The sequence below is a fragment of the Aphelocoma coerulescens genome (genome assembly GCF_041296385.1).
Source record: "Aphelocoma coerulescens isolate FSJ_1873_10779 chromosome Z unlocalized genomic scaffold, UR_Acoe_1.0 ChrZ, whole genome shotgun sequence".
In the NCBI taxonomy this organism is placed as follows: domain Eukaryota; kingdom Metazoa; phylum Chordata; class Aves; order Passeriformes; family Corvidae; genus Aphelocoma; species Aphelocoma coerulescens.
The window spans coordinates 45,224,548-45,252,055 of NW_027184085.1; the positions used below are offsets into that span (position 1 = coordinate 45,224,548).

The 27,508-nt window shown below is 42.5% G+C and overlaps 1 protein-coding gene across 2 annotated transcripts in view; it reads left to right on the forward strand.

Moving 5' to 3' along the window:
• GAK (cyclin G associated kinase) overlaps nt 1-12,653 on the forward strand; it is a 66,933-nt gene extending 54,280 nt beyond the window's left edge. For both annotated transcript variants that reach the window (XM_069000749.1, XM_069000750.1), the window contains exons 25-28: nt 2,194-2,406; nt 4,353-4,501; nt 5,644-5,820; nt 7,408-12,653. In XM_069000749.1, coding sequence (XP_068856850.1) covers nt 2,194-2,406; nt 4,353-4,501; nt 5,644-5,820; nt 7,408-7,509 — 641 coding nt within the window. In that variant the 3' untranslated portion in view covers nt 7,510-12,653. The remainder of the gene's footprint in view (nt 1-2,193; nt 2,407-4,352; nt 4,502-5,643; nt 5,821-7,407) is intronic.
• The last annotated feature ends 14,855 nt before the right edge of the window (nt 12,654-27,508 follow it).

Consider the following 27,508-nt stretch of genomic DNA (forward strand, 5'->3'; position numbering starts at 1 on the left):
AAAGCAGGATTAAGTTAGTTAAATTTGTTAGTTCCAAAGTGACAATTGTTTTCCTGTTAGTTCAGTATTTTGAATTCAGCGGACTTTCATAGCTCTGCTACTCAGATCTAGCATGTCTGTAAGATGAGCACAAAGTAAAGCCCTGTGTGCACACCAGTACCAAAAGCATTATGAACATTTGTCAGTTTGCAATGGAGGGCACAAGGAGTTTTGGAAGGTAAGACACATTGCAGAGTAACTCCCATTCCAGGGTGTTTTATTGGCCTGAAATTCAGGAATTAGTCCTGCAGCATTCTCAAAAGGGCTGGAAAAAGGAAGGGCAGTGAAAAGACCTGAGGTCCTTGCATTTCAGAACCTATACTACCATAACAAATGTGACCAGCTGCTCAGAATACAAGGAATGATTCAGAATAGCCTAGTGTCACTGAATTGCACAAACCTGCTTTTCCCTTAGCTTGGAGCCTGTTGCTTCCCTGTTGCCTTGGAAGTTAGTGTTGTGTATTGAATTGAGTACCCGTGGAATTCTTGTAGAAACACTAGGTAACATGCAGCGTTTGACTTCTTGTTGTTGGTTGTGCATAATCACTGCCAAAATTCTGGTGTTGAAGCAGTACCCATGAGGCTGCTTTGCAGTAAACAATTTTCAAAAATTTTCTAGTTTAATAACTCAGGTTAATACAGATAGTGTGAACAGTAAAAAAGGTCAATTTATCTTTGACTTGAAGATGTAGGTATAGCCTACACTGAATCCAGTGAAAGAAATCACACTAATTGTAGCAGGGCTTGGGTCAATTCATTACTTTTTCAGTTAGCTTCCAACAGGAAAAGTGACTGCATTAAAAAGTAGCCAGATGTCGCTGTCCTAGTTAACATTCGCAAGCTTGAAATGTATTTTCGAGTCATCACAAGAACTGGAATTCAGTTTTGGAATAAACTGGAATGCCCACACTGTGTTGTATTTTTCATGGGAGTTTTTTGGCTTCCTCATACAAAACATTGTTCTGGAAGAAAATTTAAGAGTTCAAGCTGCTTAATTATGAATGCTATATAAACCCAAAAGAAACAGTAGCTAAAAGTAGTTAATAGTGGTGTATTAGCATAGTGGTAGGATACCAACAGTGCTCCGTCCTGGTTGGTGTTATCACACTCTTCCTTAGGAATGGTCTTGTATCAGAAAGTAGGAGTGTGGTGTTGAAACGTTTCTGTGAACAGTGAGGCCTTGACTTGTCCTATGGGAAGAATTCGTTGACCTTGGAAACTGGAATAATGAGTGTAGAATGCTTTGAAAGAAAAAGACAGAATTTTTCAGTTTGCAGGGTTATTTGCTCTGACTACTAACAAATTTTTTTTCTGTAAATTTCACAAGTTATCAATGACTGAAAACTGAGTTGACTGCAGCTGAGTGATTTCATGAAAAAACAGCGCATTCCTAGATTTTATTAGGTGTTGTATTGCAACACTGGGTTTTATCAGGTGTGGTATTTCAAGATATAGTATGGTATCTCATACATGGCCCTGCAGAGACATCGTCTTGTGCAAGTTAGAACTATGAGCAGCCGCTACAAAAGAAGAGGTATCAAGAGAGCTGAAGGGTGAGGAGCCATTTTTGAAAGAGCAAGACAAGTTTACACTGCTGTGTATACCCAGACAAGCTTGGCCTATGCCACAGCAGGGTGGTTAATGTATCTCCTGCAGGCTGCTGTGCTTCTCTTACTCACGTGCAGTATTCCCTGTCAATGCTGCTGTAGAATAATCTTCCCATCTTCCTTTGAAAGCATTCATTTGAAAATAATATCAGCCTGTTACCTTTTTTGTAATTAGTTATTTATTGTGCACTGCATGTTAGCAGAAGTATAATGAAGTGGGAGACAGAACTACTGTCACAACGAAATTATCTACTGGCCTGACACGTGCCTGACCCTTCAGATAAGGGTGCATGTTTTTGCTAAAACTGACAGTCAAGACCTTGAGTTCTAAGAGTAGATTTTCAGTAATGCCTCCAGCTCCTGCCATCCAAGTTACTTGTTAATGAGACTCTTAACTTCATTTTACCCACATTTTCCTGTTATATTTTGTCTTCTATGATGGTATTGCTGTGAGCTATGTGGTTGTATGTCAAGACCAAACTGTCTTACTTGTATTAAACAGGTGACAGGCACTGAACTGACCAACTAACTTAGTATTTATTGTTAGGTTCGTCCACTGGTGGACTCTTGGGTAGTGGATTTAGTCAGAAGACTGCTCCATCTCAGAAGCTGGGAAATCAGTGGCAGAAGTCCCCGAAGCCACAGAGTACTTCATGGCAGTCCCGGACTAAGTCCAGCACAGCAGCTAAGCCCAACTACACAGTAAACTTGAGTGTTATTGCAGGACGAGAAGAAAGAGGAGTCAGAGCCCCAAGCTTTGGTAAGTTTTCTGAAAACATGTATTTGTAATGTCCCATGTTGTCTTGGTTTTTGAGACAAAACTTCAGGAGGAAACACTCTGGAATGAGTGTTCCTCCCCTTTTCCTCCATCAATGAGACAAATGGGTCACAAGGAGTGAAAGTGGGAAAAAGAGACCAAACTTTTTATTAACACACAAACAAAACAGGGTAGAACAGGATTAAAAAAAAAAGCAAGCTCAAAGTACAACAAATTCCCAGAGAGGGAACAAACACCCGGGCTTGGACCAGCCGGGGCCACCCCTGCAGGCTCCCTGGACTGGCAAGGAGGAAAGGGAGGCAGTGAGGCAAGGGGAAGGGAAGGGAAAAAAGAATAAGAAAAAAACCCAACAGAACCTTTTCCCAGCTAGCTGGAACACAAAGGAAACCCAGAAAAACAGCACAGCGCTCCCGAGCCATTGGGCTGAACTGTTCCACTGCCCCCTCGGGTCCGTGGCTCCGGCCCCAGGTCCATCTTAAAGGCACAGCGTTCTTGGGCATTGAGCGGAAGATTAAGGAATAAAGCGGCCTCGTAACATCACCCCAGGACACGTGTGAAGATAGTTAGGTGTGCTGTTATCTGCAGAAGTGCTTTTAACTTCATATTTTTATTTACATTTAAGTTGTGTCTAGTAGAAAACAGAAAAACCCTTGTCAAATTTGGTATCCTGCTTTTCCAAAGCTATCCCAGTATGTAACAGACAAGCTGAAGATGGCACAAGCGTATGCAAGTTTGGGCATAAAGTCTCAAGGCTATAATAACTCGCCCACATGCGTAGGGGTTTTGTATCACTGGTTTAGAAAGGTAAATTTGATCCGTCTGGGGAGGCATGATTGATAATGTTGCTTCATGTTAGCCTATTTGTGATACACAGGTAAAGGGATACAGTGTTTTTCCTAGCTGAAGCTAGAAGTAGCTGGTCTTGAGAAACATTGAGATTAAAATGACTGAAAATTCTTGTGTTTGAATGAGATACGGGGATAGGACCAGGTGGAATCATACAGTCCTTTAAGATGTTCCAACTGAATAGGCAAACCTAGAGTTATAGGGATAGGCTTGGCCTCTTTTATATGAACTTTATTAGTAAATTTTATTTTCTGGTGTTTTGGTATTAGGATTATGCCTCCCTTAAACTGGCATATAAGTGAATAGCAGGTACTTCTTTAAGTTGAAATTATTCTGTTGATCCATATCTGGGAAGAGGTGTCAGGAGAGAGAGGCAGTGGGCATAGGCTGCAGCATGGGAAAGTCTGTAGAACAAGACAAAAAAATCAATTGGCACAATGAAATGCTGAAGAAAGATGGTGTAGTTCCTGTCCCTTGAAAACAGATGGGCCTCAGCTGAACAAGGATCTAACAAATATGCCTAGGTGTCATTGCTTTGAGTGGGGATTGGACTAGACAACATCCAGAGGCCTCTTCAGAGTTGAGTTATTCTACAGTTCTCTGAAATTTGTTGGCTCTGTAATGAATATTCATGTTAGTGTTTTACACCTTCATTATTCTGGGTAAGTTTCGATGTACTTAGGTGTTGACTACATGCTTTGAATGAGAATATTGAATATACGGTTACTTGAAAAACTGCCACGTAGTATTTGGAACTAACTTAGAGTGGAAAAATGGAGCCATTTCCAAAATCATGGATAGTTGTGTGCTCCATCAAATCTACTCAATTGTTTTAAAAAGGACGGCATGCAATCATTTAGTCAGAGGTGAGCATGTGAGGTTGTCTGCTCTGCTGGACTGAAAGTTTGTTAATGATCCATTTTATTTCTATCCTTCTTAGTTTTGTGGCATCTGTCATCACAGAAGGGTATTTATCATGGTAGTGATAAATGCCATCCAAGTGAATATAAGTGCAATATATTTCCCCTGTAAATGTATTCTCCTGTGGAACTTTGCATTTAATGTTTTTTCTCCTTTCATAGGTCAAAAGCCAAAAGTTTCAGAAAATGACTTTGAGGATCTCTTATCTAATCAAGGATTTTCAGCAAAATCTGATAAAAAGGGACCGAAGACAATTGCTGAGATGAGAAAACAAGAGATGTCTAAAGATATGGACCCCTTGAAACTCAAGGTTTGTTTAACAGTGATTTTAAGTGAAAATCTGATCTTATGCTTAGAACTGCAGGTAACAGAGCAGAAGGATACAATGACTAACAGAGAAACTAATGGTCATGGTTTAGAAAAGATGGATTTAGTTGATAATACAAAAATATGCATTAAAAATGAGGCATGTGAGAATAGCTGTCTTCAGGGTGACCATGTACTTTCACTTTCTGGTTAACAAGTGCTGCTGCTGTCCTAAGATATTACTAGAAGGTGCAATTCTGGAGGTAGGCTGTATAACTAGTTTGGGAGGTGTTCCTTGCTGTTCAGATTTTTTTTTTGATGCTTTAGTCATTGATAACTTCACATATTAATACACTTCCTGTTTTGTGGTCTTTATGGGTGCTTTACAAAAGTTTGTAAAAGAACTTCAGAGGGATGCTGAAGCTTGTTTTCAGAAAGTGTCCTTCCTGAAGAGAGAGTGCATAGCTTGTATGGGTAGCTTTTAACACAAATCACCACAGGTGGAAATAAGTACAGATATGTACTGGTGATAGAGGGCAGAGATTTTCATACTATGTAAGTGTTCAATGAAAACACTGTATCCCTGTATCATGGCTTGAATATTGCTGTTAGAGTCTGAAAAGTTACTCTGATTGACTTTGCGGATATCTCAAAGAACACTTCCATTTGTGCACCTCTGCAGGTTGCTTAAGTAAACATGAAATATTAATAGACTTGATCTTTTGCACAAAGCTTGTACAATAGAAATTTTAAAATATATTTACACTTTTGTACAAATCAAGTAATAATTTCAATATGTGTGCCCTGGCAGGGACAAGATGAATGTAATATCTAATTGTAACAGATGTTTTTAATTACACCTGTCAGTTATCTTGCCATTACTTTTACAGGGGTTTGTAACATGTTAACTATCTCATTAATTTCTCTTGCGGTAACTGAATTTCTGCAATAAACTAGTTACAGTTAGCTATTCCCTAGTGGTAGATGCAAAATATCACTTTTGGATGGCTAAGACAATTGAATGTGGGGAGTGAGTGCAGTTGGACAACTGTACTTGAGTCATGATCATATAGTCTTGCAGAGAGTGAAGATTATATCTGTAGAGGCTGAGAATGCATTCACTTCTATATATTCTGATTTTCCCAGATTCTGGAATGGATTGAAGGAAAGGAGAGAAATATCAGAGCATTAATATCCACTCTTCATACAGTGCTTTGGGAAGGGGAAAATAAGTGGAAACCAGTCAGCATGGCAGATTTAGTAACTCCTGAACAAGTAAAGAAGTACTACAGGAGAGCAGTGCTTGTGGTTCATCCTGATAAGGTGAGTGTGTTCCTCTGATCTTCTTTATTTTAGAAGGAATACAAACTGCTTTTATCACACCATACTGGTTACTGGCAAATGCGTTGCTTCTTGATCAGCACCCTAGATGTTCTTCAGTTTGCTTCCAGTGTCTTCTGAATCTACCTACTGCATTCAGGTAGCACAGGATTATTCTTGTCATCCTGACACAGCATGGAATTCAACAGAGAAGTGTTAACAAATGAAAGATCCCATGAAGGTTGTACTGAGCACCAAAGTCAGTCATGCTGGCTTCTGACTGACAGCTGGCAGATTTCATGCTGTTTAGTGGAATCTGTTTCATTTCTGTAAGCTGATACTTCAAGTTTTTTAGAACTAATATGGAAACTCAGGGGCTGCCACAGCAAAACTGGTAGGAAAAACCTGCCGACCCTCATTTACTAAATCATTTTTACTTGCAGAAGTAAACTTACTAGAATTAACAAATTATTGAATGAAAAATATGTAATGAATATTACACTGCAGTTGTCTTTTTAAAAATATTTAATGCATCCCAATGTATCAAGATAGCTTCTTGTTCTGAGCAGTTGCATTAGATATAAAGATAAGCATTGGATATACCTGGTTTGAATTTTCAGGTTTGCATTCACTGGTGAGTAGTAGTCTAAATCCTATGTTATCTTGTGTCCATAACAAAAAAAAACATAACATTTTTTGGTTTTTTAATTCCCCCTGTCCTTCAGTGTTCTTGGCCATGTGACTTCTTCCACCTTTGTGGTGGTTTTTTAGGTGTTTCCTTTAAGCCCCTTAACACATCAGGGTCAGAACACAGCTCTCTTTAAGCCATATTTGTCTTCCTTGTTCTTTTATTCTGCCACTTATCCATTGAAGCACTCTCTAAAAGGGTCAATAAAGTACTGCAGGTGGCAAAAGCTAAGCAGCAGGAGAAGGGGAAGGATACTGGAGGGGGCTCTGGGGCTTCCTTTTCATGTTAGAGAGAACCATCTTTTGGGACTGGATCTTTATTAACCACAAGGGTTGGATTGTGTTGGCCCAGAGTCAGGGCTGCTGTGAAACAGGCAGAGAATCAGGAGCATACTATCTTTGAGTATGGAAGCAAACACACAGGAAGTGCTATGGCAGTCATGTTGAGTCTTAGCATCATTCACAACCAGCAACAGATTTTTCTCCAGGGAATCCCATTCAAAAGAAGTTGTCTTAAATAAGACTCAGATTTTATTTTTGTACACTACTGCAAGATCTCTCAGGAAGCAATTCCAAAAATGACTTAATTTGATTAGTAAGTAATAATAACTAAAACTATTTATGAAAAGAACAGCTTTGAAAACTGTTTTTAGTTAAGTTTCAATTATTCATGAATTGTACTGAAAGCTTGAAGATAAAGTAAGGAAACCAAGGATTTGGATTTGTTTAAATACTCATGGCAAGCTTTGGATAAGGTTGGAGAGGGTTCTGTGTCTGTAAAATTATATTCACAAAGCAGTCTGCAGCTGTTGAATAAGTGCAAATATAAAAGGGGTGGGATATTTCCCAAGTGACCTAATTCCTTATATTTTTATGCTTATGGTACCTTCTGTTTGTTTCCAGGCCACAGGACAACCTTATGAGCAATATGCCAAAATGATCTTCATGGAATTGAATGATGCATGGTCAGAGTTTGAAAACCAGGGATCGAAGTCCCTTTTCTGAAGCTTCACCTTTCACAGAACTGCTTCCAGAAACTGGAGCTGAGCATTGTTATGACTCCATTGCACCTGAGATTTATGAAGCGCTTTTCCATGATTTCAGCACAGTTTCTAGTCATGCACTTAAATGTGGGGATGTATTTTGTAAGATGTAGAGTACAAAGCATTACATAGATGCATTAAGACAAAAGCTGCTGAGTACCTGTAGAAATCACAGTCTGGGAGTAAAGGTTTCTCTTCAGTTTTGTATAAGAAAAATTGAATTTTAATGAAGCTAAATAATTCCTGATAGCCTAGTATTAGTTATAAATCATTCCAACTTAACTGATCTTTGCTGTACCTCTACCTTCCCAAATTTGTCTGTTACTTTGAGTAGTTTTGTGATTCAATTTTGATATTTGGTGCCTGTCGCCTTCTTCAAAGTGCTTTAGTTAGCAGCAGTGAATTTGCTTGGCTTATTTCAAACCTAAGGGTGTATATTTTCATCTGTATTTTATATAATCAATCTGATAATCAGTCTGTAAATAATGTTTTCTGGTAATACGTGTGTTCCCTACAATAGAGTAACAGTTGTTTAGCCAAAAAGACACCACATGCGGGAAAGTCAGACAGGGTTGTTCTTGATGATTTTTTTTTTTTTCATATCATGAATCTCAAAAGAAATTTTGACTCTTAATGTCTGCATGTTCCTGCTGTTTTGTTATTTATTGCAGTACTCTGACCTGTGCTTGTTTTCCTAGTTCTTTAAATGGTGTCTCTTGCTTCTGAATTCAGTGGAATATTCCTTTTCAGATACTCTGATAGAAACAATGTTACTCTGAAACTTGAAGTGTAAGCACAAACCTTTTACTGTGCTTTGATTTGTCTGAGTATTAAATCACTCATTATCATCTGGAGAGCATTTAAAGTGCTTTAACAAACATTTTGCTGCATGTTTTAACTTCTGTATTTTTGAGATACGCATGGCATCAGTGCATGTGAAAACACGGCGTGTCTTGGTAGACTGTTGAATTTCTGCTCACCTATTTCCATGCACTGCTTAGTGCAAGATGAGTAGAGACACAACTTGGTAACAAAACTTGCCTTGTTTTCTCATCCCTGTTCAGAAGGCACTTTTTCACTAGTGCTGGGGTGTACGATGCAAACGACCAATGACTGTTATACTCTGTGTAATAACAAAATGCAATTTTCATATCAAGTTTGAAAATGTTGAAATTTAGTGCTGGGTTATTAAATCTTCAGCAGCAGTCTCTTAATACCGTGCAGTTGGGCATTCAAGGGGATATTTTGATCACTTGCCTTTTTATATATTTTGCATGCTTAACTGAGAGGGAAGCTGTATTATTAGCAGAGGTAACTGTTCAGCTGAGCAACATCTGAACAGGAAACACAAGATTCCAATGCCACCTGAAAGGTGTGTTGGAAGAGATTTTCCACTGCTGCACCAGCCTGAGAGCTGATGGGTTAGAGTCTGCTGAACATTTGCAATGTCTAGCTCTGATAAAACACAGTTACTTATTAACCTCTGATCAAAGGTTTTGTTTGTGTATATTTGCATATATATATTCAGCTGCTGTGATTGGTTTTTTTTTTTAAGATGAAGCTAGGATTGGTTATGGATCAGGAAGGTTATATATTATTCATAGCTGCTGTTGTATTTCAGTTACTGCTTTGAAGCAGTCTTAAATCTCAGTAGATTTCTTCATAAAAGTATGTAACTTGCTGTCTGATTTAAAGTAAGAGTTAATCTTTTTTCCTTTGGACACTTCATTAATTCTTTGTATATGTGTTCTGCATCCATGGAAATTAAAGGCTTCTGCTGGTAGGATAGGTTTGTGGGAGACCTGCATGGCTCTTTACCATTCTAGGGCAAATCATATCTAGTAAGAGATTTAAAAGGATAGACGCAGATATATAATAAATTTGTAGTGCTATATACAGTTGAGAGATAAAGCATTTCTGAGGGAGCTGCTTAGAATAGGGAGGAACTGCTTTAAAAACCCATGTTCATTGAGCAGGTACAGGCAACTTAATTCTGAGGCATACATTTTTAATTGCTCTTTTCTTGAAATATGTGTTTAAAAAATTAAAACATGAAAATTGGGAGGGAAATATCTTTCTCTGCTTTGTGTATTTGGTAGCATTTTCTGGATGATGTCTACACTAATCTTTTTTTAATTTCTCTACTCTTGCTTGCAAAATCATCTTGAAACATCAGAGGAGAACCTTAGATGTGATTTAAGTAAGCAGGGAAAACATGAATGCAAGTATTTTACCTGGAACTGAAGATGTCTTGAAATTAGCTCTCTCTTTTTAAAATTACAGAAAATCAAGACATTTGGCTGTGGATTCTTCCAAGAGCCATTAGATAATTACTGAAACTTCAGTTGGGTTGATAGAGCCACTCAGCTTATTTTATGGCTTAGGCAGCTCTGGTTCTCAATGGGGGAACTGACTGATTTCTCTGTCCTGCTCCTTTCTGCATAGTTGAATTTTGCTGCTAAGAATCTGGGAGAAGCTTGGTTTGGTAAACCAATAAATCTTGACAATGAAACTACTTCAGGTAGAGTGTTTTGGTTCGTTTTTTTTTGTAGCTGTGCCATTTATCTGTGTTACATACAAGAATGTGCAAACAATGGGGATTTCACTAAGGTTCTGTAAGCAAACTGTAATTTGGAAATTAAAAAAAGTTCAAGTGGTGAATATGAACATAATAAACTGAAGTTTTGTTTTCTGTGAAACACAAAGCAGCATGAGGACCACTAAGTGTTTCTTTGTGTAAGGTTTTTATGTTAGATACAAGAACCTGGGAAGAGGGAAGTATATTTCATATAAATGTGTATTGAGTCTTAATGTCACTTTTATAGGAGAGGGTCATTTGGAAGAAAAAGTTCAGCAGTTGTATGAATTCATCTTAAAACAGCAGAAAAAAATGGTAGAAAATCTGGGAATGAGGGCTTTTCAACCTTTTGCATGCTTTGTACTTGGTCGTTATCTGTCTGCTCTATGGGCTAGGAGTGCACTCAAATGATTACACACACATTTCACTGTAGCTGTATTCTTAGTGCCACAAACTGAAAAGCTTTTAGAACAGGCTTCAGAAAAAAATAATTAACCAGAGACTTGGCTGGATTCTCTCTTTGCTAAAAATGTATATTTTCCATTCATGTTAATTGTTCACTGCACGGTTTTGAAGTGTTGAAGCTGTGCCCTGGAAGCTGGACTTTGTATCTGCTTCTGCTGGCTATGAAGCTTCAAGCTGAGGTAACTGGCTGTTGCCAGCAGGTTGATACTGTGCCTACCAGGCTTTGCCTGTGGCACTTGATGTTCTCTTGTGAAGCACCTCCTTGACTCTTGCAGCAAATCGTGCCTGCTGGCCCGTGTTGGTTGTTCCTCTGTCTGGTAACAGCACCTGACTAAAGTCATGCACTGTTTGCAGCCTACCAGAGCTCACTTTCCAAAAGTAAGGAGGCTGAGATGGTTATTGCAAGGAAAAAGGAAAGCAGCACAAGAGAGATTAAAGGAAGAGTAGAGAAAAACACCAGGGCTCTAAAGTACATCTGAAATACTGTTTTCTAATTCTCTGTCCACTGACCTGTTGCTACCTACCTCTGCTAAGAACAGGTCTAGGCTAGCAGAGAGAACCTGGTTTGCTGCATGCTTTTCCAGCCCTTTTAGAATGCTGCTGTCTGACTGTAACAGGTGGGAGTACCAAGGGTCATTAGCTTTTTTTTCCCCCAGAAGTTTCTGTAAAGCAGGTTTAAAAAATGATTGGGCAGGTTTCTAGTAGTTATTTTTTAATTAAATTGCTTGTGTTACATTGCTGTTAGATCTGGGGAGTCCAGCAACATAACTTTTAAAACAGATCTGTGAAGAAGAATTGGTGTGCAGAGTGTGTGTGGCTGGAGTCTGTCTGATAGAAACAAGTGATGTATTTTATCCTTGTTGGAGGAAATCAGTTGGTGTCTTCAACCTCAGGCATGCCTGTTCGGTGTTTCCTAGTGCTGTCAGAGTTCCTTAGGAGCAGCAAAGAGTGTTAGTGGTTAGTTAGACAAAAAGCCTGGAAGGAAAAGTTCTTCAGCATTGTTAGTTGGGTCAAGTTCAGCTATTAACTAATCAATGGTAGCTTCTTCAGCAAGTACAGAACAGGAAACCTCCAACAGTGCTGATGAAGTACAAATCCTTGGAACAGTGGCAGAGTCCTTGGCATTGTACTTGTGAGGGTAGCTAGTGCTCATGAAAAATGCCTTGTTTACCTCCATTTTCTTGGTAATTCTGGACAGTTCCTCCCATTTTGTGTTGCCAAGCACAGAGCAGCAGTTTGTGAAAGCTACATGCACAAGATTAGTATTTTGCACAAACCAAAGCGGAGTTTGAGCGTAACAGAAATCTCATCAGGCCTTTGGGGCTGCTGGGTTCTGTGCACCTTTCCACCTCCCGAGGCCAGACTGCCGTTTCCCTAGCAGTGGCAGTGTGCTTGCGTACTTGCTGGCCGCTGCATTCTCTGCTGCTCACAGAAGTGTTTCAGGGATAACATAAATGTGGAAACTTGTTGCTCCTTAGCTGTGTCCTTAATTGTCTAACAATAGCAGTGTAACAGCTGCTTTGTAAATAAGCTCAAATAAATCTTGTATGAGTCAGTTGACATTTTCTGTCAAGAACTTGCAGGTGATTGACCTGCGAAAGCTGTAAAAGGAATGTATCACTTCCCACTCTTTTGAGCCTGTCTCTGGTGCAGAGCAGCTCTTGCACCCAGAAGCCCAATGACGACGAGCTGACCTCTGGTTCTGAACTTGATCAATCTTGCAATGCTTGCTTACTCTCTCTTTGGGTGAGCTTATCATGGACTACAGTTTACACTGCATTAAGCTTCCAGCATATGCTCCAAAAATACGAATTCAGTAATTTTTATGAAGGATACATGTTGTCATAGAAGCTTTTATTACCAAAAGGGGATTAAGAGGCATTGTGGGAACTCCCAAAACTCTTTAGTGGAATGTACTGTATATTTGCAATGTAGATTTCTTGTAGTGATTGTCATCTCTCATAAGGTCTTGGCTTGCTCTGAGGTCCTTGTATTTACCTGTAGTTGTGACTGTACTTTCAATACCTGTGTTTATTTTCTGATTTGGAGTGTGTGGAAGGACAGAACAGTCCTTCCTGTTGACAGAACAGTCAAGTCCTGTTTTTTCCATCTTTCAGGAAATGCAATGTACTGTGTAATTTTGCTACTAGTGAAATGAAACTTATACCTGTATGTATATAAGGTAAAATAGTCAAATTAAGCCTTGTTTAAAAGTAGATTTAATGTTTGGTACAATGTCCTTGAACAGATTATTTTGCTTTGAAATGTAGTACAATTTGACCAGTGATCAATTAAAACAAACAAAATAACTTTGTATGTTTCCTTCTTTACCAAGGGAGGTTTCCTTCTTTACCAAGGGAGAAATGGTCTGAACACCCAAAGCATTTCCACTGCCTCTTCCAGAGCCATCTGCAAATGTTAGAGAAGTGGTTCTCATTAGTATGTTCAGGTTGTCTGAACCTGTTAGGAGCTAAGTGGTTCTTCAGAAGTGTCTCTCTTGTTGGAGAGGTGTCGCTGCAGTGTGCCCTGGGGTTTGGCAGCTGCATTTTCTAAGTGCTTGTGTTGGGCTGAGGGGGTCCTTGCACAGGATCTGGTGCGGTTCCTTTCCCTTGCCCAAGGGAAGCTCTGGCCTGAGTGTACAGCAGTAATCAAAGAGAAGAGAGCAGGAGCACGTGGACACAACTGAGGCAGGAGAGAGGACTGAGCAGCCTGTAGAGATGGTGGGGGGACACATCTGGCGCTAAAGGACTGCAGCTGGCAGGAATCTGAGGGAATGTGGCATGGCAAAGGGTGAGCTGCTGCTGGGAGTGTACTGACAGGGTGCCCAGAAGCATCTTTTGGCTCCATACCCTCAAACAAGAATGGGCAAGCAGGGTCTTTCATACATGGGAACAAACCACTCAGTGACTTTAAAAGAAGCTTTCTCAAAGTTAAAAGCACAGAAGTACAGGATTACCATTGGGGGTCCCCAAGGGGAAGGGTGAAAAACAGGAAGGTGAAGAGAATGGACAGGTATGACCAAAGAAGTACGGATGGAAATTCATGGGACAAGAAAGAGAAGCACTAGCAAGCAAATGACATTCTTTTAAGGGAAAGGCCATTGCTACTGGATAATGTTTTTCATATTCTGCTTACTATGAATAATCTGATGGGTTTACAAGAATTTATGATAGATTATGCAGTGACAAGCTGCTAAAAGACCTTTCTCCATGTATCACATACAGAACAGGCTGCCACTTTTGCTGCTAATCAGGTTTTTCCTAACATGCAAAGATGCTGAAAAATGCATGGATACCTACTTCTGGTCCTTCACTGCAGCAGAGGAGGATAATGTTAGTCAAGGGCATCTTTCTCTGCCGTATGAAAGGCTTTCTGGCTACTGTGACCTGTATTTAGAAAGACTTGAGTTGGGAGAACACAGCAGATAGAAATCCTGAAGAGTCAAGCTAGCAAGTGTCAGTAATTGCACCAGGTAGGCAGAATGCATGACAAAGAAATAGCATGGCCATAAATTCAGTATCAAGCAAAGCAAACAAAACAGAGTGAATGGGGGATTAAAAAAAGGCAGCAGAAACACCCTCTATTCTGTGGTGTGCAGAGCAGCCTGGAGCAGTCAAAGATTTCCAAGTCTGCACTTGTAGATGCCTGACCTGGTTACTGTAGTGTGGGAGAGGATATGATTTGCCCTGCCTCAGCACTGCCTCTCTTACAAGGGTGAGAGGAAGACTTCTGGTAGAGTTTTGGGCAAAAAAACACTGAAGAAGGGAAAATGGAGCATGCAGATAGGTGAAGACTTGAACTAGAAGGATCTCTTTTAGTACAAACTTGTAAGGAACTCCTCAACTCCTTTAATCTGTAAAGCTGCTGGGTATTCTGGAGTGGCTTCAGCTCCTAATGAAATCTCTGGGCACACACAAAATGAGGGCTGTGAAATTTTCCAGTATATAATGGTGTTGGTAGACCCAAGATTTAAGTAATTGTCTGTGTGCGGGTGTTTGGGGGCTCACATTTAATAAGGCCATTAGTAATTGGTGAACTGCAGTGCTTGTTTCTTTGCACATGGCTCTGGTGAGCAGCAAAACAGCACAAATACTCTGTAGGAGATGGGATTGTCAGTGCACTGCCTCCCTGACAATATGCAGTGGGTTCAGCACACTTCTAATGTGCAAGAGGAAACCTGAAGAAACAGCTCATCCAGCTTGCTCAGGAAGCTACTTTAAATTACAAGCCTTGGTTTGCCATTGCAGGGGTGTTGCTGTGTGTACTATGAAACACTGAGTGTTCCATAGTTTAGTGTGTGAGTTTGGTGCTCCTGCTGGATCTGCTCCTCTCCTGACCCCTGCTAGCCCAGTCATTAATGTCAGTCTCATTAGAAAGCTCAAAAATGCTGACAGCATTCCTAGAAGGTGTTAGTGGAGTGTCTGATCCAAAGACTTTCCTCTTGTCACCAGTTCCAAGATTTTTACATTCTCTGGGCTTCTGAAGTTTTTAAAGCAATGGATTCACTAGACTTCATGTGGAAACTGACCTCCAGCAAAGCAGAACCACAAACAGTCACCTACAGCAGTTAGCTACTGTGGTATCTCATAGCTCTTCCTTTCTTGCTGCACACCTGCTCTGTCCACATCCTAGCTGTGGCTCACCTTAGAGGCAAATAAGGTGCCAGGTTCTGTTCTAGGCATGTATGAACCATAATAACTGGCCTCCTACATGTTTTTTCAATGGATTGAATTAAGGCTGTTGAACCCAGTGTATATTTGTGAGGAATGAGACAACTCTTAGTAGAAATTAAAACAATTTATTAAACAGAAAAATTGTAAAATTGCAAAAATTAGCAAATTATAAAAATTTTGGGATCCTAGTGGCTCAGGAGGTATGCCCCAGGAGCGCAGGGATTCGAGATCTTCAGGCTTAGACAGCACTGGACCTCAGGTAGAGAAAAAAAGGCTTGCAGTGCTAGGCTGGTCAAAAATAAATATATTTCTAAACGCCCCTGAGAAGGGGTAGGTTTCTCCAGCACTGAACTTAGCAAGCTGGAGAGGAAGGAAAAAATGAGCGCGTGTCTTTCCTGTGCTCCCTGTTTTATAGCTTTTGCTCCGCCCACAGTCCGCCCCTTTGGTTTAAGGTGATTGGTGTTTTCCCTTTGACAGATTATCTCTGTCAACCAATGGCTCACCCTTGTCAGAGGGGTGGTATTAGTTGAGATAAGGGTCATTAAAATTCAGGTTGCTATGGAGCTTACAGGGTAATGGCTGTGGGGGCTGTGCTGTTTGTTGGAACTGGGGTTTTGAAATCTTCTTTGGAACTAAAGTACAAGTAAAAACATAAAAAAAATACATCCAACACATCTTAAAACACTTGTAAAAGTATACAGTAAACATAGGAAAGATAACTCTTATGGTGTACAAGTGATTAATGTTTGAAAAGGGATTTTAACTGGGGAACTTTTAACTGGGGATTTTTTACTGGGAAGGGCACAAATGAACAGCTTGGAATGAGTGAAAACCAAAATAATAAAACTTGATTTCTGTACCTGGGCTGATGGGTTAATTTTAACATTCAATTTAAAAATATTTAACTCAAAATTAATTAAAGCACTTAATATGCAAAGACCAAGCACTAATAGGGATTTTATGTATGACATATTCTATGTAATTTCATGCTGAGACATTTTTATACAGTATGGCTAAACTTGCTGGTCGTGCCTTTACTTACTCATCATGAAACCAGGGATGAATGCAGGAGTTTTATATTTGTTTTATTACCAACATTTTTTTTCCTCTACTATCTTCACTATGGAAGCTGCCCTCCCTTTTTCTTCCCCCACTCACTTCTCCTCACAAGGCTTTTCTGCTGCTCTTACCACCATGAGCCTAACACATACTGGACCTGGAAATTCCTCACCTGCTTCTGTGGCCCCACTGCAGCTGCTGCCCCACGTGTGCAAGGTACGAGCCTCTGTCAGACCTCTTTATTTCTTCCCTTGTGTGTGGGACCACATGAGGACCACATCTCCTGTGGAGAGTTGAACTGCAATTGTTTGCCATCTTCAGATATATTAAAGGATGTTTGGGGGTTTCTTATCTTCCTAGGAGTTCATCCAAGGGGGAGAGGCAGAAAGGATGTCCATCTAAGCTCTGCTTTTTCTAATGCAGGCAGCTCTTCTTGGCCTGTCCTCAGCCCACCAACCCTCCACCATGTAACCCCTCGTGGTGGGTGGCAACTGCATTGCTCCCCTGAATAAAATGCACCTGACTTCATGTGGAATTATTGCTCATCAGTAACCATGTTTCTTTGTTTTGATTGCCATCTGCTGGCAGAATGATGCATTCATTACCATTTCACACACACCACATAGATTTTTTTACTACTAAGCATTTTAAATGTGTTTGTGCAGTTTGTATGTGAATGTTGCAAAAAGGGCTGCTTTTGGACATCTGAATTCACAGGCTGGCAATGCCTGAGGCAGAGCTCACGGCTCTCTGGAGCTGGAAGAGCAGCAGAGGCACACAGCTGCTCTACTCGAGCTCAGCTGGGGACTGTGCGGTGCAGCTGCTCCTTTTTCCAGACAGGGCACTGCTGTCTCCTTTAGCCCTCCAGGAGCACACAGCTCCTTTTAACTCCTACCCCATGAGAACAGGTGCTCCATTCCAAGTGGACAGAAGCAAGTAATCTATGCTGGAGAATGAGGAAGAGGAGACATGCACCACAGGAGTCCCAGAACTTTGGGTGGGGGGTTGGACACACGGACTGGAAACAGCACAGGAGAGCAAGGGGCTGTGCAGTAAGCACCCAGGTAGATCCCAGGGCTGTGCACTGCATGTGCTCAGCCTGTAGTGAGCAAGTGTGACACAGCACACATACAGGGAATATTTAGAATGCAGGTACTCAGAGAGCTGCAGTGGGAGGAGGAATGATAGATTAAACGCCCAAAGCTTCCTGGCAGTGCAAAATGCTGTACTGTCCCAGCACCTGCTCTGAGTAAATGAGGGTGCCCTGACTGTTCGGCCCAGGCTGCTTCACCCATGTGAGGTTGTTGAGGTGACTGGGGTGAGGTTCCTGGGTGACTGCAAAGGGTACCTGCCTTCACGGTCCTGCACTACAGACAGGGTTCGCAGCCTTAACAAGCGCTCTCAGAGAAAGGCCAATCTCTCACCAGTGTTCCTGTGCCCTACCATGAATGCCACAAAATTCATCTGGTGGGCATCTTGAATACTCAAACTCAGGTTCTGAATCAAGTTCTGTCCTGGAATATTTTCCTGTCTGAAAAAAAATGTCCACAGTTTCAAAGGAAAATTGATGTGCATTTATTCATCCTTGTACAGGATGGTATAAAAGCCTAACTGACAGCAATTCAAAAGGATTTGATACTAACAAGACCTTAAAAACAAAGTTTGAGTTTTACCTGGATGAATGATTGGAAACTGCATTTTAATATGATCAAGCATCTTGTGTAAGGTAAATAAAATCAGATGAGCTTCAACTTTTAATTCCATTGCTGTCAAGTGTAATGTGTCTGCTTCAACTGAGACATGATAAATGAAGTTATTTAATTTCAGTGCTATGCAAATAATATTAGAAGATTACTCCTGATGCTGGAAAATCAGAATCTGCTGAATTTTTCAGCAGATCTTTAGTACAGGCTGGAATTCCTGTTGCTGTCATCTGTGGTGGCATTTAATACTTCATTATCCTTTTCCACAGACAGACTGAAATGCAAATACATTTCCCAAAGACATTTCTCCTAGCAGTGTTAGCAATTTCTGCAGAAGCATGCATGTTAGCAGACCATGCTTTTATCCAGAATTGTGAAATGAAGCTCCAGTTCTGTGGAGCAGTGGTGTACCTTTTTACCCCTTAACAGGACAAAGGCTGCATCAGTTTTAGTGATCCCCACTGGACAATGCACAGGAGAAGGCACACATCTACCTACTGTGCCAACCATGTCCTCCTGCCAGACCCACCCCTGAATTTTCTCCCAGGAAGTCACTTGAGTTCAAGATAAAGAAAACCAAGCAATTATTCCTTACCTTCCTCTTAGAAATGGTTTGAGTCTTTTGCATTTTCCCTCCCTACGTTGCTCTCGTGAGATGCCACCTGAAGTACTGAGTCCATCTCTGTAGTCTCCTGCATAAAGATATGGACCCGTTGGAGTGAGTTCCAAGCGGGCCACAGAGATTATCAGAGGGCTGAAGCAGCTCTCCTGTGAAGACCTGGGATCGTTCAGCATGGAAAGAGAAGGCTCTGAGATGACCTCATTGTGGCCTTCCAGCACCTAAAGGATGCTTATAAAAAGGAGGGAGAGGGACTTTTGGAAAAAGCATGTAGTGACAGGATAAGGGGCAGGAGTTTTCTTGAAGCTCAAGAACCTGGACATGTCCTGGCTTCATCTTGGGCACAGCATTGCTCCTGAGCTGGCCTCTCCAACATAAGAAAAGGAAAAGAGCAAAAAGTTTGTCCTAAAAGGGACAATGCTTTGCTTGTAGCAATGGTTATTTCACCAGTATCTTGCCTTATCCCTTCCTGTACATTGCTCATTGGCATTTCACAGCATTTTCTAGGAAAATGCTTTGTGGATAATGGTTACTATTTTTCTTCTTTTTCTTGGGTACATTTAGGGAGATCTTTGTATGTATCAGCCTCGCACATACTGGTAAGTTATACTTTCTTGTCTCCTGTGGGTCCACAGGGTTAATTATACTATGATTATTCAGGTTTGCTGTTTCTTTGTATAAGAAACAATTTCTTAGGAAGGAAGAGCAACACAATTGCATGAGCTAAACAAAACTTACAATAAAAGACATTTGAGGCAATAGCTCAAAGAAAAAAAGCTCAAAGCCACAGGACAAGAGCAGGCACTGGCCACTGGACAATTTTGCTGTTGCAGCTAAGACGAGCTAGACAATAAGTGCCTAAGGTAAATTGCAGGTGATGCATCTTAACAGATTTTGCAAAGGTAGCCAAAATCAAGCAAACATACATTTAAGGCCTGACAACTTGAGGTCTAGTAAAGCAATGTCACGAAGTCCAAGAGGTGTTGTTAGTATGTGTCATGGTTTAGTATAGTTTGGGTTTTTTGTTAGAGGTCTCCATCAGCCACGGAAGTGATTCTTTGCAAAGAGGTGCTTACAGCTTCCTCTATGACCTAACAGAACCAATCAATTGGCTAGTTTGAATATTGACAACTTTTTAAGCCACTTAAGAAGCTTGACACACCTCTGTGATCCACATTTGAGAATGAACAAAGCCCGGGAAAGCTCTCTTGCTTCCGGCTTTCAGACAGGTAAGTGGGGAGCGCCGGGCCAGGCCCTATTGGGCCCAGGAGACAGCGATCCTGGAGCCGTGTGGCCCTGCTCCGCCCGCGGCCCCTCAGTCAGGCCAGGCCCGCGGCCCTGCTCCGGGCGGGCGGCACGGCCCGGCTCCCCCCTCCAGTGAGGCCGAGATTCATCTGAGGCGCTGCCGGCAAAGAGCGTGTGGCCAACAGCGATAAGGGAATTCCAGCTGCGGGGCCGGGTGAGATTCACCCTTGTAGTGTTGTAAACTCTCTCCAGAACAGATGACGCCTGCAGACATCAATCCTCTCTCAAGTCAAAAGAAAAGGAAAGGTGAAGGCATGTGAAGAAAACGCCATAAAGACACCAAAGTCAGTGAAGAAGGAAGAGCTGAAACCCCAAGACAGGAGAAAGAGGAGATGCTTCAAGCCTAGAAGCTGAAATTCTGTTGTAAAGCTATGGTGATGGACTGTGATACATCAGAGTACCCATTGTAATTTCATGAAAGCATGGGGGGTGGAGCGTTCAAACTGCAATTGTGAGCAAAAGTACCTGTGCTGAAATAAGCAAATGTTGAAGTAGCTGTGATTTGATGAGAAGCTTGAACAGAGAGAGATGAAAGTGATGAAGACCCTTGCTCCCAGGGAAGAAGAAGACCTCTGTTCCTAGAGATGAAGATGCTCCCAGAGATAGATGAAGAGAACCTTTGCTTCTGAACAGCTCAACCTTAAAATGGTACCCCATTAGCTAAAGATTGAACCCTCGAAAGCAGTTGTGGGGAAAGCTGTAAGATGAAGGAATGGACTTTCACATGTGAGCAGAGAACCGACCCGGGCGGCTGTCTGGCTGTGACATTGAAGCCATGAGAGAGCTGTTTCTTGTGGAGATGTCTCCATAGCATGAGCAAGAGAGACTCCTCTCCCTAAATGAACTGAAAAAGATTATTATGGAGGTGGTAAACTGACTGAAAATCTCAAGGGTTGTCTTTTTACATTGTCAGTGGGAGAAGGGAGAAAGGTGGGGGGCAGAGAAGTGTTCTGAAGGTTTAGTCTGACTTTTTTTCCTTCTTTTAGATCTGTTAATAAACTTCTTTATATTCTTTTCTTTTAAATTTTGTGCCTGCTTTGCTTTCTCCTAATTCTTATCTCACAGAAGGAAAATAAGTAAGTAATGGATATTTTGAACCAAACCACTACACTGGTGTTTCTGCCCAGTTTACAAACTGAACCTGCTACAGTATGACTGAGATACAAGGTTACAATTTCTAGGTGAGAGAAGGCAAATCCGAGGCCTCTTTGATATGGAAGATAGGAAATGTCAGAAATTCTGTTTTCAGTGATATACTTGTGGAGAGCAAACAGGCACTTTACTCTGTCAGGAATTTCCAAGAGTTACAAGGAATTAAGCCCTTAAAGCAATCTACGGTACTGTGGACTTTGCAATGGGAGGTCAATACTTCTGATAACTTAGGCAGCTTCCAAAAAATCTAAGGTTTTTAGATTTTCATGCCTTTAGTACAGGCCCTACAGGCCTATGTATTTTGTATTTTCTGATGTTTGACTGTGTCTGAAGTAATGTTTGCTCTTGTTTTACGCATCCAGTTACCAATGCTGAAGCTATTTATTTTTGGAGAAGTAAGCATGAACAAGAAAGCAGCCCAGCACCCTAGGCAAATATGTGCTGAGGCAGAGACTTGTTTTCAGATATATGGCTTTTGCAGAACTATCTGCTTATCAATCTCTGAAACTCCAGCATCAGAGTCATCTGAAATAGTGGTGATTTATCTGTTTTTCTCACTATGGTATTTTTTGAATTCTGAAGTGGTTCCCGTGGCATTAAGCACTATGGCAGGCACGTCCTCACTTATCTTTTTAGCTACAACTCAGGTTTCCACAGCAGTCATTGGCCAGTGCTGTGGGGTCCCTGGCTTGGGCAGATGTCTCTTTGGTGACACATGGACACTGTGTTGCCTGCGCCACCTGGAATGTGTTCCCAAGCCAGGCCCAGGAGTGGGTCTGCATGGGGTCACAAGACTTCATGGAGGACAGAGAGGACTTCTGTGGCATCAGGAAAGTGCAGCCTTCCCAGCAGGAGAGTTAAGAAAATTATGCTTTGCATTTCTGCTTCTTGCTAAAGGGCAGAATAAATATTTGTGTGCTAGTAAGGTCCAGCTGAGCTGTCTGAATAATCCTCTAATAAATTGTATAATAAGGAAGCGAATTCAGTGGGAGATCAGCTGTTTATACTGATCTGTAATTGATCTCTAGCAAATAACACATGCATTTAGAATATTTCTTGCTTTTAATATGGACATTTCAGCCCTGGGGACACGGAAGATGAGACGGCACAAGCCATTTCCTGCCTCTCTACTTGTAATATCACAGTTTGCATTGTCATCAGGACCAGGAGCATCCTGTGCAGTGGGAGCCACTGCTGGCCAACTGAACCCTGAGGCTCTGCATGAGCAGCATGCAGCTACACAGACTGATGTCAGGGAGAAATACCTCACTAGGCAGAATTGGTTCTGCTCCTGCTGCTGCAGGCTCAACAGGAGCTGACAAGGGAGCTGGCTCTGCATTGCTGCTGGGGGACTGTTTGCAGGAGCTTGCTCCAGGGCCGACAGAGGCTGCTGCAGGAAGCAGGGCAGCTCTGGAGTTCTGGGTATCTGCTGTGGTCTTGGATCTTTGACTTCAGAGCAAACCTTTTGGAAGCAAGGCACATGACAGTTGGGAATCTGCACACTGCCTCCTCAGGAACCCTGAACTAGATCCACCTGCCTTGTGTGGTCTGGACCCCTGGAGGGGAGTCTTTGTATGTTTACTCTTTCGGCTCGGGGGCTATCATATCCTGGGGTTTCTGGGAAGCTTGATACAATGTCTGTGATGTTGTGAGCCTGAAGCAGTGGAACAGCTGACCATGCAAATGCAGATCTAACAGCTCAGCATCAGAGAAAGGTTCTTCCCTTCCCCAGGGGCTGGTGTCATGGTAATGTACCCATTTGTGCCATGGGACAATGAACTGAATAAAAGCAATTGGGTTCCTTCAACCAGCCCTCCAGGCTCTCTTTCTCCTGCTGTTTCCCCCTCACATACCTCATGCTGGGGCAGGAGACCAGAGGAACCTGCCTATTGTTGCATGTCCTGTAAATCCTGTCCCAGGTGTCTTGGAGAGGCCTGCCCCTGCTCCTCTTACTGTCACAGCAGCTAAAAAGCAAGGGACGCAATGTTCTCCTTATGGTCCAAAGCTGCACTTCTTAAGTCTTTTACATGCCCTTCTGCAACAGACACACCTCTGTGTCGTACAACAGCACAAGAGGCCCTGCTGCTCAGCCTGGCTTTTCCTTGGTACCACAGAGGGACAGGCACTTCCCACAGGCCTCCCTCCTGCTGCCCTGCCTGTGACAGCCATGCTGAGCTGCAGGGCATGACACCTTTTAGAGCTTCCCACCCACCCTCTGCTGAGGAGCTGCCCTGACGCCGGGCTTGAGGTGGCAGGGTTTGTGCCTAGCAGCAAGCACGGAGCGTGCTTTGGCCCCAGAACAGGTTTTGTGTGTGTACTTTGAAGCCCTGGTGCGTGTCTGGGTCAAAGGCTTGTTGGGCTGCAAACGAAGCCGAGCCCTGGGTCGAAGCAGCCTGTCAGTGGGACCCAGCCGACAGCACCGCCTTCCTGTCGTGCACAGCACGATCTGCGTCCTCCCGAGGCCACAGGCTCCATCTGCCAGTGAGCAGACGCCTCGGGAATGCAGAGCACGTTGCCATACGCATGGCCAGCTTCACTGCTAGGAAGGCTTTATTTAGTGCCTGTGAAATGAGATAAGCCAGACAGAGCTACGTTGGTATCAGTGGACAAAAGAATTGAAAGTAAGGGCTCTGCTTAACAGCAACAACAACAACAAAAAAAGATGTACCAAGTCTGATGTTAGATGATTCATAAAATAATTGGCATTTCTGAGCGTGTCCTAATTTCAGACAAAAGTGAAAATACAACAAGATGAGCAGAAAATGATGGGTTATGCTTTTGGAACAAGGCACTTTAATTGAGCCAGATGGGCCCAGATGTTTCCTCACACTCTGACTGAAATGATCACCTATTCAGAGAGATATGTTGTGGGAGAAACTGTAACAAAGATGCAAGAGGAAATTTTCCACAAGCAATGATTACATTAAGGAAACTTGAGGCAGCTCTTACTGCTCTAGTGAGGCTAATTGTGTATGAAAATAGGAACATTTCACATCTGACGTAAAGAGGTGCTTGCTGCCGCTAATGCTTCAGTTTGCATTTTGATCCAAGAAAGACTTTATAATCACTCTCCTCTCTCATCAGCTGGTTTTCACTCCAGGTTTCCTTTTGGTCCTCTGCTCTTTCTGGTCTTGGTTAATGCAAGCAAATCTCTCCTCTCCATGCTTCAGCTTTCCTGATGAGTTTGGTAACAGTGACTGTTTTTCTTCTAACCTGTTTTTAGAGTTTCAGTTTGAAGTTACACCTGAGAGGAATGGCTTTATATGATTGCAACATTTGACACGATCAACCTAACCACAGATCTCTGAAGTGTCTTACACTGTAAAGGCCTCCCTTCTTCCCTGCAGATGCACTTGGAGTTGCCAAGGGATTATGCGTGTGTGAGGAGCTGTTAAGCATGTGTGCATTCATGCAGTCCACACAAGAGAATGGAAATTTAAGACTATAACACTAGGAGGCTAGTTGGTGTTAGGAAGGCAGTGAGGCCATCAGGTCTGGAATGGGTTTGGGGATGCTTGATCTGTCTGTCCTGAGTGCTCCCTTGCTCCCTGCATTCCACTTCACCTTCTTTGCTGCAGTCAGTCACATGTGGTATGAAAAAGAAGGTTTGGTTTATTTTTCTGCTCCAGATGGTGGTGCTCAGGTGCACAGCTGTCTAGAAGTTGTCCTTGGACAGCCCGGACTGCATACCTCAGTATCCTGTTACTTGATCCTCTGCTTTGCTGTCCTTGTCCTTCCCTTTTGCAGCTCAATCCCCCCTCAGATAAACAGAACATACAAAAATGACACTACAGGGGTGTGGCTGGGAAAGTGAGGCAACCATCTTCATCACTATGAAAGTCTTCTAAAGGAAGCCTCACAAGTCTGTGAGGCAATTCTCTTCTTCTAAATGCTCTCAGAGTGAGGAAAAGGGGCCTCTCCCACCTGGCCTAATCTTCAAAGTGCTCCACTGTCAGCCTCTGCATTGGAGCTGTGGCTCTTAGAGCCCACCACACACCAAGAAGGAGCTGATGGGCCTTGGATAACATGGGGTAGGGCGTCTGTCTCTTCAGAGAAGTTCATTGGGAGCTGTGTACCCCTCCTCCATGAGCTGTATCTCAGTCCAGCTCAGCTGGACAGGAAGGCAGGGTATAGTTTTTTAGTATTAATGCTAATTCACATTGCAGAGCAGTGTTTCTTTCTCAGGTGCACCTGACCCAGCTCCTCCACTGTTTGGAACTAGTTCCTGCTACAGAGGTTTTCCTCAGGATGGCAGAGCAAAAACCTCTAATGAGATCCAACGCTTCCTTCTCCTCCTTGCTTGATGAAAATGTTTGTCCCAGGGACCTGGATTTGCTTTACAGCCAAACAGCAGACTGCTTCCTGAGACTAACTTAGGCCAGCATGTTTATCACCACATGCCTCAAATGCCATTGCAGAACGGCAGAGGACTTACACAAACACAGTGTCTGAGATGGTGCTTGAGGCACGAGAAGCTGCTGCACCCATCAAACACAGCCAGGTTCTTCTTGGGAAGGGATTCCCTAAAGGAGGGCAGTGGAGAGCTGAACAGCAGTACCATCAAACATTTCTGTGGAGGCTTGCTCCTCCTCAGCTTGGCAGCTTTCCTCTGAGCCCCTGTTGAGCACAACTGGTGTTCTGATTCTTGCTGTGGAGGCTGTTTGCAGATCTCAAATTGTCTAGAGCTGTACTGGTAGCATAATAGTCCCTGAGGTGAATTGTCTTATCGTTTCTATTCTTCATATAAGAAAAGCTTAAAGTCGTTAGTCAAATCTTCAGCTGAGCTCTGGATCCCTGTATTGTGGATTAACCACTGAGAGCCCCAGTGGGCAGAGCTCACACGCATGTTCATTTGTTTCAAGCAATGCTACAAGCACACAGCTGTTAAAAAAATAATCTTACGCAGGTAGTAACTCCTCACCACCCCCTCACACCTGTTACTTAGTAGCTTACAAAATCTCCTTTCTGCTGATGGGAATAAAGAGGATTTGTTCTTTCCTCCCTTTTCAGTAGGTTTCTGGGTAGGAGTTAGTTGTGCAGAAACAAAAATTACACGAGCTCCTGGCCTGATCTTGGTGTAGGAAGCAGCACCCTCCCCACGCTCTCCCTGGGCAGCTGCAACGCAGAGTGGATCAGCAAACGCAGCTGGGAGAGAGGGAGGGAGAGAAGAGGGAGGTGCAAAGGATCCCTGGGCGTCCTCAGGCACTATAGCAGCACAGAGACATAAACCTGCCTTGAAATATGCCTTGGTAGATGGTTACCTGCGGCTATTGGTACCACTGGACCTCAGGAATGATGGATATTTATTTAGGACTGGGTAACCACCAATCTTTCCTTAAGCAGCTCTGTTACAATGCACAGAAGTGCGTGAACCACAACTCCCAAATGCAGAGTACTTTTTGCATGCACTCTGGGATGTGGGAACATTGTTCCCTCAGCCTTGGCAACCCAAATGCAACACTACTGATGATCTGGACAACCTCTCCCTTGCGACTGCATCACAAGCTTTCCTCGGTTTTGGGTTTTTTTCCTTGGAAATAGAGGGCAGTGAGAAGATGAGATAAAGACAAACTGCAGCGCTGTGAGACACAGTGGTTCCTCAGCAGATTCACAGAAACTCTCCCAGGAGTGCAAAAGCTGGTCTCAGATCTCTGTTTTATGTTGGTGTTTCAGCACTTGCCATATGAGATACTGCAGGAGGCACTGAATCCTAGTCAAAGCAACTTTCAAAAAGAGAGGAGCTGCTTGACAATGAATCTGGACACAAGGGGTTCAGGCATTTTGAACCTGGCATTCAGCAGCTGTTACCTGGAGGGACTCCTCTAGGGGATCTGGTATTTCAGAGAACTCCTTTCAAAGAGTCAGTTGTTAAACCAGGCACAGGGGAGTCTGAATATTTATTCAGCCTTAGCTCTGCCCCTTTGAGCGTGACACAGCAGTTTGCTATTGTGAACACCCGCCTGCTGTCAAATTAGCAGGACTGCAGCTTAGACAGGGGGTTGTGTTCACAGAAATCCTGGGAAGCAGCTTTTCGTATGCTGAAAACACTGCACTCTGCTTCCTGGAAGCACAGAAACAAGCAATAATGTATTTGGTCACTCTAGTTTCTTCCAAATATATGTACATCCCACCACTGGTGGTAAAGGAAGTGGCTTGCCTCACGGGGTGTAAATACAGGTTTTGGGGGTTATTTTTGGATGCAGACACAGAAATTCTTCAGCAGTTCTTAATTTCTAAAGTAATTTTAGTTCATAATGAATTGTAGTATTATAAAATCTTCCAGTGAAAATCTTTGTTGCTGTCACTGCCAGTTTAGGACATGCCTTCTCACACGGGACAGGTGTCAGTAAAGGCAAAAAGAAACTTTAAAAAATGCAAACCAAACCAAAACACAAGGTCAAGTCACT